The sequence below is a fragment of the Fusarium verticillioides genome, chromosome 5, assembly GCF_000149555.1.
Source record: "Fusarium verticillioides 7600 chromosome 5, whole genome shotgun sequence".
Taxonomy (NCBI): domain Eukaryota; kingdom Fungi; phylum Ascomycota; class Sordariomycetes; order Hypocreales; family Nectriaceae; genus Fusarium; species Fusarium verticillioides.
In genome coordinates, this window is record NC_031679.1 from 3,871,139 (window position 1) to 3,885,314 (window position 14,176).

The window sequence follows — 14,176 nt, forward strand, 5'->3', positions numbered from 1 at the left end:
CAAACGGAAAACTATAGGCTGTATCAGAATATGGTTTCCAAACGTCTGACTTTATGTAAAGAAAAACTTCTTTTATTGTATGACATACATTTTCTTGCAACAACTCTATTCCTTCTGAGTAGCTCAATTATCTTTCGTCCAATGATACTTGGCAGCAGGATGATCAGCAGGCGGTCTAGCAACGCCCTTCTTCCCATACACATTCTCCCTATACGTGCCCCCATCAACAGCATAATCCTCCCAAAACAACCCCCTCTCCCTCAGAACCGGCAACAAATCAGAAATGACCTCCTCAAAACTGGCTGGCATAAGAGCATACGCCAGATTGAACCCATCGACGTCAGCTTCGTTGACCCATCGCTCCATCTCATCTGCAATACGCTCTGGTGTTCCTGCAACTGTTGCCCCCAAGCCACCGACCTTGATGTGATTCGCGACAGTGTGCTTTGTCCATTTTGGCACACCTGGGATTGACTTGGACCATGACTCTACAGCTGAGCGAATCGCGTTTGACTCAACATATCGTAATTCCTCATCATCACCATACTGCGCAAGATCAATCCCCGTCCATCCCCCAAACAGCGCCAACGCACCATCCTCAGACCCGTAGCTCACAAGCTCCTTATACTTAGCATCAGCCTCCTCCTGCGTCTTTCCAATGATCGGACAAAACATGGCCAAGAATTTAATTGTTTTAGGATCACGGCCGAACTGCTCTTTTGCTAGGGTTCGAATCTCAGCTATGTTCTTCGCTACAGTGACGGGGCTGTGACCAGCGACGAAAATGGCCTCGGCGTGCTTGGCGGCAAAGTTCTTTCCGGCCTTGGAAGTTCCGGCTTGGAGGATTAGAGGTGTGCGTTGTGGGGAGGGCTGGCAGATGTGAGGGCCTGGGACGGTGTAGTATTTTCCTGAATGGTTGATTAGACGGACTAGGGAGGGGTCTGTGTAGATGCCTTTTTCACGGTCGAGTTTGACTGCGTCGTCTCGCCAGGATGATTGCCTGAATTTGTGAGTCAGAATCCTAATGAATGTGGTGACTCACGTACCAAAGCTTGTAAGCCACATCGACGTATTCTTCGGCGATGGCGTATCTCTCATCGTGGCTTGGCTGTTCAGTATGCCCGAGATTCCGAGCAGCAGAGTCAAGATATCCAGTTACGATGTTCCAACCAAGTCTTCCGCCAGTGAGATGGTCCACAGTGCTGAGTCTGCGGGCAAGGTGATAAGGCTGCTCATAAGTGGTCGCCACGGTTACACCAAAACCAATATTCTTAGTTGCTGCAGCCATAGCTGGCACGGTAGCAAGGGGCTCGTTGACAGGCCACTGCGCGCCTGAAATGATGGCAGGGTCTGGATTGCGAGGTCCTTTGTAGACATCATATGATCCCTGAGAGTGTAAGTGATTTGATATGTGATGCAGTGGGAGTAACTCACGAGAACATCAGCGATAAAAATACCGTGAAACTTTCCTTTCTCAAGAAGCTGAGCCAGTTTCACCCAGTGATTGATATTGTTAAAATCCCACGATTTATCATCCGGATGTCTCCAAAGACCAGGCGATTGATGACCACTACATGATTCAACAAAGGCGTTGATGATGAGCTGCTTTTTAGCTTCTTGTGATTGAGACATTTTGACTGCAAATTTGAGTGAGTGAGGGGTTAAAGAATGAGTGAATGAGACTTTAGGTGAGTCTAATACTCATATAAAGTGAAATGCGACATATAAAAATGTTGCGCAATCGACTGACTAGAATCGCGTGCTTGCGGAGATGGTGGGGCTGTACCTTGAGATCTACTTACTTCAATCAATTGCCGATATCAGATGGGTGACGAGACGAGACTAAACACTATTTTCGGATAAATGGATGTAATATGAATTGCCACTCATATTTCATTCTGTGGCTTTGTTGTGTAATATGACAGTTAAACTGATTCAGCTTACGCCTGACTTCCACTTTAGGTAACTCTCATATTATACAGCAGAACGCCTCTCTTATTTTCTTTTTCCTAAGATGAGCAGGGACCGAGGGCCCGGGATATGGTCGGTAAAGAATTGCCGAGATAAGCGTAGATCACGTCAGTTTGTAGCTGCAGGGTTTGGATATCACATCTCATCATTTTAGGGCGAAACACGCCACAGCGTTGAGAAAGTGAACTAGCCGGGATGGAAATGTGACGGGAAAATCGAACCGGGGAGACAAAAAGATAGCACATGTTTATGTCTAGGTACTATGCTCTAGTGCTGTGTAACATAGAATAAGCAAGGCTGAGTTTGACTTGGTAAGAGAATAGACTATCCCTTACCTGCCATACCCAGGTCATTTACAGGTTGTAGGATCGAAGAGGATCGAGGACCTTTGCCGAAAGTAATGAAATAACTGATTAAATGATATTCTAAATTTATATTAAATAGCCAAATATTATAGGCTTCTGATGGAGGTCATAGATTTGTTCCCTCTACCTATCTAGACGCCGAGTCCTCGGTCTCCCAGTTCATCGGAAATAAGCCTGATCTTGAATCACTCGTCGCGGAATCGAATTCTTGTCCCATAAACCCGCCAGTGAATGCTGTCGCTGGAAACTCGGCGATACACTCTGAGAAAACATCAGTTTCTAGGACCGCATTAGCAGATATGACCCAAGGCCGAATCGAAGAAAGACGGGACGCATAGCCTGAAACATGATTTATTTGGGCCGCTTACCGTCGTATGTGTCCCAGGTAAACTGGCAAAGAGATACATCGGTATCCTGAGGCGTATCGGCCATAGAACCAGCAAGAGGTTCACCAGCCTCTTGTTCCTGTAGCCCTAGTCTGAGACTCAGATAATCAATCGCCCGCCTGGATTCCCTAGATACTGTGGTAGAGTGCAGCCAGAGGGGATACGCTTTGCGTAGAAGGCCGTGAACCTTTGTCCCTGTACTGTTGTCCAGCGAAACATCCGGTCGTGACTTGGCCAGCTGTATATAGTAACATAGAATGCTCACACCCAGCAAAAAGACTGCACGTGGCCGTGAGGACAGGAGCATCCACCTAGCCCACCTTGCAGGATAGAGCAGTCCATCTCCTTGTGTTTCCACAAGCACTATCTGCTGGAACTCCAGAATCTTGATCGCTGCTTGAACACAAGCGTTGCGTGAGTGTTGATAGCATGCCTGGGTATACGGTAGCCCGAGATACTTCCGATGAAGCCAGATTGTTAGTCTCTGTATAGCGAGCTGGAGTAAAATGCGGTGCATGACGATCTCAGGCGCCACCATGAAAGATTGGCTAAGGGGCTGCCATTGAAATATTGGTGGCAGTGAAGCCTCAGCCTCTTGTAGCTTCCGGTCCAGCTCCATGATTTCTGTGTATGGATGCTCCTTGGTGTCATTGACAAGATCGTTGACTAGTCCCATCATCTTATCTATCCTACCCTTAGCCAAGCTGTAGAGCACAGGGGTGACTTCAGTTTCGGGTCGCGAAGAAGGTAGCTCCGTAGTGTTCTCGTCAAAATCCGTGTCCAACAGGTTACGCGGCTCAGCTGTGTCATATTGTTGCGACTTAAGCACACAAGGCAGCGCCATCTGGCTTGAAAGACGAAGATCTAACTGCACAATGACAGCCCACACGCGGCGCCTCATCTCACCAGAAAATGTGCCAATGCTCGGGAAGTTTTTGGGGTCTCGATGATAGCCCTGACTCAGGGCGAGCTGGACGATGATACCTTGCACGAGCCACAGCTCGGTCTCATCGTCCTGGGACATGAATGACTCACAGATGAGATAATTAATCAAGGTTTCGAGTACGTACTCCCCGCCTTTGGTGTAGTGGCCCAAGATCAAACTGTGAAGAGTTTGTTCACGAAAGAGGCGCGCTCGTTCTTGAATTTCAGGACCTGTTGGGTCGCTGATCGAGTGTTGACATAATGTAGCGACGCACATTACGCTAAAAAGGAGGCCGATCCAAATGTATGAAATGGCTGACGGGTCCTGCCAGAACTTATCATACTATTAAGGCGGTTAAAACTATCATCCAACCAGGAGAGTGCTGGAAGGAGAGATAAAAGAAGGAGAAGGATAGTAACCGCACCTCTTGCAGAAAATGTCCGCTGTGAAGGATGCTTGGCACAACGCCTTGTGTATTGAAGTATCTCGCGACCATGCGGTCAACAACGGGCCGCGGTGGGATGGAAGCAAGAAGATCAGTTTTCGTGGTATGAACCGGCTCATATAGGAGTCTAGGTCCCGAGCTTTGGAGAAGTGCATGATCATTGGTAGCTAGCATCCGGGCCTCCTCTTCCTCCTCGTAGTGGTCTTTGAGCTCAGAGATACTCTCGAGAACGGCGGCCCAGTGAACGCTACCGACGTAGCTGGCTCTGACACCGTGGGAGTCAAGACGCATGCTGCCGGCCTCTGAGGGTGAGGGTGCTGGGGACTCAGTGCCGCCATTTCCCTGCGATATAGGCGCACAACTTACAGCTGGCACGGGAGTGTTCTCGGTGAGCGATGCCACCGGGACCGTATAGACACTCTGCGGTGACTTGGCTTGAGACGAAAGCTCTTGAATAAGACCATCAGGATCAACATCAGGCGCACTTTGTTGCTGCGCAAGTAGGGAACGAACAAGCTCCTCAAGCTGTTGGATGCGATCACCGACACTAACTTTGCTCTTACCCTTACTTGGCCCACTTGATTCGTAGGTGCATGACAGCCCAATTCCCCTATTTGTGCAGGTTTTGCATGGTAGTTGACGGTCACACCGTACCCTGGGAGCTCATCGTCAGTCTCAAGACTTCTTCATATCACACATGAATGAAACTACTTTCGGTTCCTACAGAAGGTACATGACAACAGCGGTTTCTCCCTCCGACGATCCCGAAGTTGCGGCGCCGAGTCTTTGATAACAGTGCTGGACCGCTGATGCGGCTGGTTTGGTAACTCGGTGTAGGCGGGCGGCTCAAGAGAATCCATTTAAAAAAAAAAAGCTTTGGCTTATTTGTTATGAATAAAGAGAGTGGTTGAGAACGAGAGCGGAAATTGGCATAGGAGGATTCGACGGAGCAAAGTGTCGGCGGGTGCTCAGCAAAGGCGGGGCAATGGTCGGAGCATTCGACGGAGCATTTAACGGAGCATTTTGCGAGCCAGTCAGAGGACGGGGTTAACATCTCCGCCCCACTACTGCACTTCTGGCTTTCGAGGCCCATCTGGATCGTTAAATGCCAATTTCAGCAAATATCATAAATTGCTGCCTCCTATTAAGGAATTAGGAATAATTATGAAGATATTATGAGTTTGATATGAACCTCTGACTATTTGAAGTTCATAACACTTATGGGAGGAGTCTCTGTTTATATCATTTTCTTTGATTTTGATTCGCTGGATAATCGGTCGCTAATAATGTCCAACAACGGAGCAAATCCGGGGCAAACAGGGTAATACGGCATGGCTAACTACTACATGAGTTTCCTCTTAAACCCGTCATTATCTCTTCGCTTATGAGTAAATGAATTGTTTTTTAACACATTCATGGTTGAAGAAAACGCAATAAAGCACAGAAATCACAGTTTCAGCCAATACACTACACGGCAACGGATACCCGACAACAATGGCGACAAGTCAAGCTGAGAGCGGCAAAACCTTGTGCGAGGGCGAAGCAAGCACGACAGCCAGCCTTGATACTACGGTTCGAGTCGATATTGGCCACCAAGAGGAATCAAGTACCGTTCAGCGAGGAGTAGCGAACTCTAACGATATCCATGCTGCGAACATAAAACCTGATGCTGAAAAGGGGACAACACAAGATGGCGAAGGATATCCTACGCCAGACCCAAATGTCGTTGATTGGTCTGGTCCCGATGATCCTGAGAACCCACGAAACTGGTCCAAAGCCTACAAATTGACCAACATCATCGTCATCAGCCTATCCGTCCTATACACCAACCTCGCAACCACAATGTTCGCCCCCGGCGCCGCTACCATGCAACGAGAATTCGGCTTCAAGAGCAACACAGTTGAAGTCCTGGCCATAACCATGGCATCACTCGGTTTTGCACTCGGCCAGTTATTCATACCCCCTATGTCTGAAGTCTTCGGCCGCATGCCCATCTACCGCACGAGCTCAATCTTCTACATGGGGTTTACAGCTGGTTGTGCGCGGAGCACGAGCGTTGCAGAGTTTTTGGTGTTTCGGTTGTTGACTGGCTTGGCTGCCGCGTCGTATATGTCTACGGGTGGGGGGACGGTGGCTGATCTTTTGCCGAAGGAGGAGAGGGGTGTTGCGATGGCTATTTTCACGGCTGGACCTCTTTTCGGGCCTGTATGCTTTCTTTTCGATGTCTGAGGATTTGACTAAGCTGATGGTGAAACTAGGTCCTTGGCCCTATTGTGGGAGGATTCGTTGTCGAAAATCTTGGATGGAGATGGTGTTTCTACCTCATCTTGATACTTGTAAGTATGCATGGTTCACTCCGTTTCTGGCGCGAGCTAACCAAGAACTTCTCTCTAGGCCGGCGGAGTCACAACAATCACCTTCTTGTTCATGCACGAAACAAGCTCTATCAACATCCTCAAGTCCAAGGCAGCTCGACTTCGTAAAGAGACCGGCAATCCAAACCTCCGCGCCGCTGGTGATAAGCAAACCCCAGTCAAGCAGCTCGTGCTCCACGCCCTTACCAGGCCTATGAAGTTCCTCTTCACATCGCCAATCGTCGCTCTTATCTCATTATATATCGCCTTCAACTTCGGCGTAACCATGCTTCTCTTCGCCACATTCCCAACTGTCTACGAGAACACTTACCACTGGAGCGTCAGTATGTCTGGCCTGGCATATATTGGTGTTGGAGTTGGCTGCGCCATAGGCGTTATCACCTTTGCCAAACTGAGTGACCGTCTGATAAAAGCTGAAAGGGGGAACTACCGCGCTGAACGACGACTTATCATGATGATGTTTGTATCTCCACTGTTTCCGATCGGGCTGTTTATCTACGGTTGGACCACTGAGTACAAGGCCCACTGGGTTATTCCCATTATCGGTACTGCGATCTGTGGACCTGGAGCAGTTATCATTAACTCGTCATCGCAGACGTACATAATCGACATCTCTGGGCCTCAAGCAGCGGCGTCAGCACTTGCAGCGATTACTCTGCTTCGCAACCTGACTGGAGCTTTTCTGCCCCTTGCTGCCCCGGCACTCTATGCGAACCTGGGTTTGGGCTGGGGGAATAGTGTGTTGGCCTTTATCACGGTTGCTTTTATACCCGTGCCGATGTGCTTTTACTTGTACGGTGCATCCCTGCGGAAAAGGTTCCCTGTTGAGATCTAATAAATGGTTGTACCTCTACCTTGTTTGGAAATTCGATTGTCTGGTAGACACCTTCTCATCCTTGTTTCCTGATCACTCCTTTTTATCGACTGGTATTTGATCTTGTATTTCTAATTCACTGTATTCGTTTGCTGCCGTTAGTCGTTTCCTTTTTGATAAGACTACTAGACTAGGAATAGCTAGACATATAATCAGTAACCCATCTCATAGTTTATATAATATAATAACAGATTTAATCATTAACTATTTGAAAGCATTAACAAATGACCTAGAGTAATTAAAACACTTTTATTGGAATTGGTAACTGCTGAGGTGTATGGATCGCTTAGTCATCCTGTATGACATGCTTTGTGCCGCTCATCTCATCATTTTAGTTCAAAACACGCCAATACCCCAGTCGAACCTCGATGACGCCAATCACGCAAGAAAGGATCAGCTCATGGTACAGTCGCTGATAACCGCTTTGACATTGACGCAATTACTGGAGAATGATCGCCATAGATAAATTGCTCAACTGCCGAGGTTAGCTTGAGCTGCAGACACTTTTACCCGTTTGTCCCTGCAGCCATGATAACGACATACTCGATGTTGTATACGCAATGTGAGCTGCTATCTGCCTATATAGACAGCATATTTCTCAGGAATTTCCCCTCCAGTCGTTATTACCCATAGAGTCATATTGTAAGCATACCAGGCATTTCTCATCATGGCCACTACTTTTGAGAGCTCTGACCCAGCTGTCTACAAAGAGTACGAAGCTCAGTGGTCCACTCTTCCCACTGACGCTGAAGGCTGGATTAAGCGCGCCAAAGATGTCGCTCAAGTCCTAGCAAAAGACGCTCCAGCTCGAGAGCGCGCAAACAAATCTCCCAAGGCTGAAGTCGCTCTTCTCAAGCACTCTGGCCTTCTCAAGATCCTCGGCCCAGCTAAGTATGGCGGTGGTGAACAGCCATGGAGTGTTGGTTTCAGAGCGATTCGCGAAGTTGCCAAGACGGATGGGTAAGTCTTATCGAGCATATTGTGAGGTATGGATGCTAATGAATGATAGATCTGTTGGCATGCTTCTCGGCTACCATCTCGTCTGGTCCACAACCGCCAACGTAGTGGGAACTCCAGAGCAAGCAGACCGCACGCACAAACTAATCATCTCAAACAACTATTTCGTCGGCGGAGCTGTGAATCCTCGCGACAACGATCTCAAGATCACTTCCAATGGGGATAAGATTGTCTTCAACGGTTTCAAGAACTTTAGCACCGGCGGTGTGATTTCCGATCTGACTGTTCTTGAGGGTGTTTATGGTGAGAAGGAAGAGCATATATTTGCTATTGTTCCGACGCAGCAGCCTGGTATCCAGTTTAAGCATAACTGGGATAATGTTGGGCTGAGACTTACGGAGTCGGGAGGTGTTAATATTGAGAATGTTGAGGCGCCGTGGGGTGATGCGTTGGGATGGGATGTTGAGGCGAAGAAGCCCGATCCCAACATTCTGGCCATTCCTTTCACGAGTCTATTCTTGCCCACGTAAGTTGTTTTTCTTTGTGTCGTTGTTCTTCGGATTCGCTGACATGAGATATAGAATTCAGCTCAATTTTGCCAACCTTTACCTCGGTATTGCGGCCGGTGCTCTTGAGTTTGCCAAAGAGTACACTCTCAAGAACACTCGCGCCTGGCCCTTCGGCGGCGATGTAAGTACCACTATCTTCCATAACAACATTATTTAACAAATCTTCAGAACAAGGAGAAAGCAACAGACGAGTTCTACATCCTCTCCACCTACGGCAACTTCTTCGCCCACCTCCGCGCCACCGAAGCACTAGCCGAGAAAGTCAACGCTGAAGCAGACTCGCTCTACGCAAAGTACTCACAAGATCGTTCTGCAGTCACAGCCGAGCAACGCGGTGAGTTCGCCGAATGGGTCGCCAGTCTCAAGGTCGTCACTACAGACACTGGTCTCAAGATCACGTCGGGAGTGTTTGAAGTTACGGGCTCGAGGTCTACGGCTGCAAAGGTTGGGTTGGATAGGTTCTGGAGGGATTTGAGAACGCATACGCTGCATGATCCTGTGGCGTATAAGAATAGGGAGTTGGGAAGATATCTTCTGTTAGGAGAGTATCCTGAGCCCACTTGGTATACTTGAGATAGTTTTGGCTGCTGAATAGTTCAGAGGATAGTGACTGAGAATTTCATACGGCGCCTTGTACTCGACTCTAAGTAAAATTGTTTAGAAGAGTGCAATTTTGTCGATAATTAGTTCTCTACAGCTGCTAGTCTCTCATACATCAGGACATGAGCCAATAAACGCTCGGCGTTCTCGTCGTATAAGAATTAAAGATCACACCCAAGTTTCCAATCTACTATTTCCGAACAGAGTCCTGAATAAGAGAAGATCCTCCATCTCATGAATCACAGCTTCAGTTCTTTGCCTTGTTAGTCTCTGGACCCGCGTAGGCCTCAGTCTGACCAATCTTGGTCCAAGGAGCGAAAGCCTATAATTACGTTAGTTTCTGGATCATCACAATGATAAAATGAAAGAAACACTTAAATTTTTAACATTATGCAACGTTGCAGCAAGTTCAGGAAAGTGTCGACACAAAACATCCTTCATCGTGTTATTCTGCACCCAATTAATGCCCTCGCGAGTATACACCTCAGGACACCAACCATCACCAGCCAGGAACCGATCAGACTTGATGCGACGAGTGGCCATGAGGATGAACACGCGGAAGGCAGTGTCGCTGAAGCCAAAGCCCTTGGGCAGAGGCTCGCTGAGAGTACCGACGAGAAGATCCACGGCTTCAAGATCGCCGTCGTAGACTTCTTCCAGCTCAGCAGCCAGCTTGGAATCACCACCTGTGAGGTCAATGAAGGTCTTTGCGGGCGCCATGTGAAATAGGCGTCTGAAAGCGTTGTAGCGAGGAACGCCGCGCTCACGATCGCGAAGGATGTCAATGGTTCCCAAGTCCAAGTGTCTACCGTGAGGAAAGTCTTTGTCGCCTGGGATATTCAAGTCGCGTAGGAAATTGGGCATGTTGTGGGCTCGGATGGCACCTGGGTAATTGACGCCGAAAGAGTAAAAGACATCAGCGAATGAGAGGCCCAAGCCTGATTTGTCCTCGTCGAAAGGCTTGCGGGCTGATTTAAAGGCAACCTCTTTGATAGGAAGTGTTCCCTTGTGTTGACCATCCTTAATACTGAAGAATGCCACATTGTCGGGGATGAGAGGATGGAGACGGTAGACTGAGACGAATTCTTCTGTGAGACAGTATGGCACGTTGTCGTGATCAACGCCTGATCCGGGAATACCAGAAATGACTTCTGATTTGTTGTCAAAGACACGCCCAAAGACATGCCAAAGCTATCCTCATCCGTCAGTAATTGATCATCATGATTGGGATAAAAGATATACCTTGTCGCCCAAAAGCCCCCACCAGTTCGCATTCATCCCAATCTGTAGCGCCGGGTGCTGCAGAATACCAGGTGTCCACTCAACAGTATGAATCTTGGCCATAAGAGCACAATTGATAAGTCGCGCGGTATCAAAGATCTGATCACTCGACCAGCTGGGATTTGAAAGATGAAGCTGTGTAGCGATAGCGTTATGCTCAAGCGCAAACAAAGTATGAAGAAGTTCGAGTCCCAACCACCAGTTCTGTCTGAACCCAGTCTTGGGAATACCATCATCCGATCGAGGGAGGAACTGCACTCCATCTTCACGCGTAACATGAAGTTGACCGGGATATGACTTATCACACTGCGCTCGGAGAGCTTTGGTCTCGGCTTCAGTGGATCCGTAGATCTGAGAAGCGTCCCACCAATGGGTGCACTCGTTAGTATAAGCCGGCGTTTCGATATCTTGTTGCGAAAGAGGATCGTCTTTCTTTGTTCGGGGGATCTTCATGATGCGCTCTGACCATCTGTCGGCTTTGTCTAGAAGAATCTCAACGTCTTTGTCACCGTTGGTGACGAGAGAGTGCTGTGCCCAATCATGAACTTGGAATTGGATCCATGCTGCGGCGAGGAGATTGACGATCTCAGCCGGTTTGAACTGGCCCTCAGGTCTAGCAAGAATCTTTTCTGAAATAAGTCTTGGGTTAGGCGTAAGAAGCTCCTGTTGGGTAGGCGGCGTGGTATGATTTCTTGGAACATTTCGACCGAATCTCATACCAGCACAACCCATCTTTGGCTGTGCTAGATCATTGAAGTCACCGTCTGAGTTCCTGGTCGCTATGAACTTTGAGTTCTTCATGGGACAATCAGCCGCAGTGCCCTGAAACTCAGCATTGGGGTAGGTGTCATGAAGGTTCTTCTCGCGGAGTTCATATCGAAGAGCGAGGAGATTGAAGACACCGAGCCAGGTTGGGAGCTTGTGCCAGTGGACAAACACGTTTACAAGCTTCCAAAGACGAATGTAGACGGACTTGAAGATGGATTTGAGAGAGATCATGTTGAAGTGAGAGAGTCCAATGAGCAGTGTAACGACAGATAAAATAATGGCAAGAGACTCCTTACTGAGTACAGAAGCCATCGTGCCTGTGTCCCTCACATTTCAGCAGGAGATCATGGTCGCTTTATACCTGTAATCCCAAACACTGAGCTAGACAGAATACAGGCACATGCAAGTCATCCTCCTTGTGATCTATCACCCGTTGGGCGATAGGCGTCGTGCTAGGTATCACAGTAAGTGACGACGCTTATTTGTTGACTCACAGACCTGCATCCCCTCCATTCCTTTTTCTTCCGAGCCGTCTTCCTATCGTGAGCAAGCATGGCGATGCTGTCTAGCCGAAGAAGGGAATGGCGTTCCACAAAGTGTAATATCGGTCACTGCCGAAGCTTATTGTAGGCAGTCACAAGAGTCTCGTCATACACCGTTTGGGCTGTGCATCGCATGTGTTACTGCAAGTGATCAATTTCGTACATGGGTGCTACGAACATGTGAAATGCAAGGAGGGGAGGTTCATGTGGCGTTTTGTTCAGCTTTCAATAGTTCAGCCCTGTGGCGGGAGCTAAGCGCGTATAGAACACGAACCATACCATATTCACGACAAGATATGTGATAGTGTCCAAGAATATCAATAGTCTGTCGGACTAGAACTAAGAATGGCGTTTTAGCGTCATATTGCATCTCGTGGCTGCGGCTGAAGCTGCGGTAGGTATTTAGTGGTTAAAGCTTGTTTCTCTCGTTACGAAAACGTTGTGTTTCATTGGTTGATAAGGGTTCGCAGGTGAGACATGGCTATGCAGCTGAAAGCTGGAATTGGTTTCGAATATTCGGGCAGCTGGTCACCTGGCCCTTTGTTTGCCAAGGCTGTTTTGATCCCTCCAGTCTGGCGACTCCGCAGCCTCCAAAATACCTCAAGCGGCCCATACAGGCGGGACTTTGCTATCGACCCTCATCTCTAGCGTAGGTGTCCTCGGTAAAGGTCTGGGGGTTGTACTTGGTCCTGCCTCATCATTTGTGGCTGTTGCCCAGTAGGGCGTGTGCTGTTGTGCTGGCGTTGGATCTGGTCGTTTCTCCGACGCAAGCGGCAAATCAGTTGCATCTGTTCCGAGATTATCGTCCCCTAGCCAGAACGATTCGTGGCCGGAATACCGTGGCTTGCGGCGCGGTTCTCCCCTGGACCTTTCGGAGACGCGCCTTTCATTGTACTTTTCAATGTCACCTTTCCACCATGCTTCTTCGTCTGGCCTGAGGGCACCCGGAAAGAATTCATCTCTAAGAGGTTTCCCTAGATTGTAGGTAGAGTGGAAGTCCATGATACAATCCATCGCCTTCCGTGCCGTGACCTGGTCTACGCGCTTCAGCGGAATGTTTCTCGACTCTGGAGTGAGCTCCTTTGCCGCAAGCCAGGCATTCTGGAACATACCCAAGCCTCCAACACCTAGAAGGCACCAAGATTCCGGGAATTCGCCTCGAGCGGAAACATTGACCAACAGCAGTAGCCAAAGTACTGAGAGACACGCGCAAGAAGCTTGTGTGATGATGAAGCCGATTGGAACGCCTCTAAATAGCCACGTGTCTGATCTTTTTGCTTTACGAAGCATTGTATTGCGGCGGATGACCGACATATCCCGATCGGTTCCTTCCTGAGGTCTTGATAGCCACAGGAACTTCTCCCATGGCCTGCCGTTGCGTGGCGATTGTGAAGCCGCAAGAGACTCAAGATCGAGGCACTTGCCAAAGCCACGAATGACCATGACCTCTCGAGATCCGTTGCCGGAGGTAATCGCATAGACCTGGTCTGATCTTTGTCTGTTTGGCAATTTCTCCGCCCTCCACTGGGGCAGTAATCCTGTCCACTGCACCAAAAGAGTGCCAGCTACCGTAATAAGCAGCACGCTCCATGTACGATTGACAATGAAAGGTATGAACGCGAGCGTTAGCTGAATCAAAGTGATTATGATGCCAACGATATGAATCCAGCTCCAAGAGAATTCTGTTCGTTCATTCTTATTCCACATCGCTTCAAAGACTGTGATCTTTAGAGCATAACTGCTACCATCGAAGCCTTGATGTTCGGCAGCAATGTTCGCTTCGCGAGTCTCTATTGCTTCAAGGTCTCGTAGTAGGCGACCAATGATGAAATTCTTGTTCTCCCGGAGATATCCAGATTTGAGGTTCAGCACTTTGCATGGATAGTCGGGCGGTGCAAGAAGTCGCCCGTCACCAATTATGCCGACTAATGCGACAAAGGCGTAGGCAACACATCCAAAGGAAAAGCAAACGGGAACATAGATCTTTCCAGTTGCTTGGGAGTAGGCCTTTTGAACCACGTCTCCACCTAGAACAAAGAGTATTGTCGACACGTCTGATGGGTTGACCCATTGAGACGCAAGATTATTGCTTGTTGACATATTAATAGTGCTGCTGCG

The 14,176-nt window shown here is 48.5% G+C and overlaps 6 protein-coding genes across 7 annotated transcripts; 2 read left to right on the top strand and 4 right to left on the bottom strand.

Moving 5' to 3' along the window:
- Nucleotides 1-123: 123 nt before the first annotated feature.
- FVEG_09314 (alkanesulfonate monooxygenase) lies at nt 124-1,632 on the bottom strand (the record flags this gene model as incomplete). The annotated part of the gene is made up of 3 exons (XM_018898307.1): nt 124-1,000; nt 1,047-1,387; nt 1,435-1,632. The coding sequence occupies 3 exons, from the start codon at nt 1,630-1,632 to the stop codon at nt 124-126; spliced, it is 1,416 nt and encodes a 471-aa protein (XP_018756163.1).
- Nucleotides 1,633-2,358: 726 nt separating this feature from the next.
- Nucleotides 2,359-5,012, bottom strand: FVEG_09315 (hypothetical protein). Of its 2 annotated transcripts, none has more exons than XM_018898308.1 (4): nt 4,804-5,012; nt 4,072-4,747; nt 2,705-3,989; nt 2,359-2,615 (listed from the first exon to the last, which is right to left on the bottom strand). In XM_018898308.1, the coding sequence occupies exons 1-4, from the start codon at nt 4,950-4,952 to the stop codon at nt 2,464-2,466; spliced, it is 2,262 nt and encodes a 753-aa protein (XP_018756164.1). In that variant the 5' UTR covers nt 4,953-5,012; the 3' UTR covers nt 2,359-2,463. The 2 variants fall into 2 exon arrangements, with proteins under 2 accessions (XP_018756164.1, XP_018756165.1); XM_018898309.1 differs by having other exon boundaries at nt 2,381-2,597.
- A 574-nt stretch (nt 5,013-5,586) lies between these two features.
- FVEG_09316 (hypothetical protein) lies at nt 5,587-7,302 on the top strand (the record flags this gene model as incomplete). The annotated part of the gene is made up of 3 exons (XM_018898310.1): nt 5,587-6,297; nt 6,351-6,428; nt 6,487-7,302. The coding sequence occupies 3 exons, from the start codon at nt 5,587-5,589 to the stop codon at nt 7,300-7,302; spliced, it is 1,605 nt and encodes a 534-aa protein (XP_018756166.1).
- Nucleotides 7,303-7,713: 411 nt separating this feature from the next.
- Nucleotides 7,714-12,026, top strand: FVEG_09317 (acyl-CoA dehydrogenase). Its single transcript, XM_018898311.1, has 4 exons — nt 7,714-8,301; nt 8,351-8,824; nt 8,880-8,988; nt 9,036-12,026. Exons 1-4 carry the CDS (start codon nt 8,009-8,011, stop codon nt 9,438-9,440), a joined length of 1,281 nt encoding a protein of 426 aa, XP_018756167.1. The 5' UTR covers nt 7,714-8,008; the 3' UTR covers nt 9,441-12,026.
- FVEG_09318 (hypothetical protein) lies at nt 9,816-11,828 on the bottom strand (the record flags this gene model as incomplete). The annotated part of the gene is made up of 2 exons (XM_018898312.1): nt 9,816-10,658; nt 10,710-11,828. The coding sequence occupies 2 exons, from the start codon at nt 11,826-11,828 to the stop codon at nt 9,816-9,818; spliced, it is 1,962 nt and encodes a 653-aa protein (XP_018756168.1).
- A 632-nt stretch (nt 12,027-12,658) lies between the features above and the next one.
- Nucleotides 12,659-14,158, bottom strand: FVEG_09319 (hypothetical protein; the record flags this gene model as incomplete). The annotated part of the gene is made up of 1 exon (XM_018898313.1): nt 12,659-14,158. The coding sequence occupies one exon, from the start codon at nt 14,156-14,158 to the stop codon at nt 12,659-12,661; it is 1,500 nt and encodes a 499-aa protein (XP_018756169.1).
- Between the last annotated feature and the right edge of the window lie 18 nt (nt 14,159-14,176).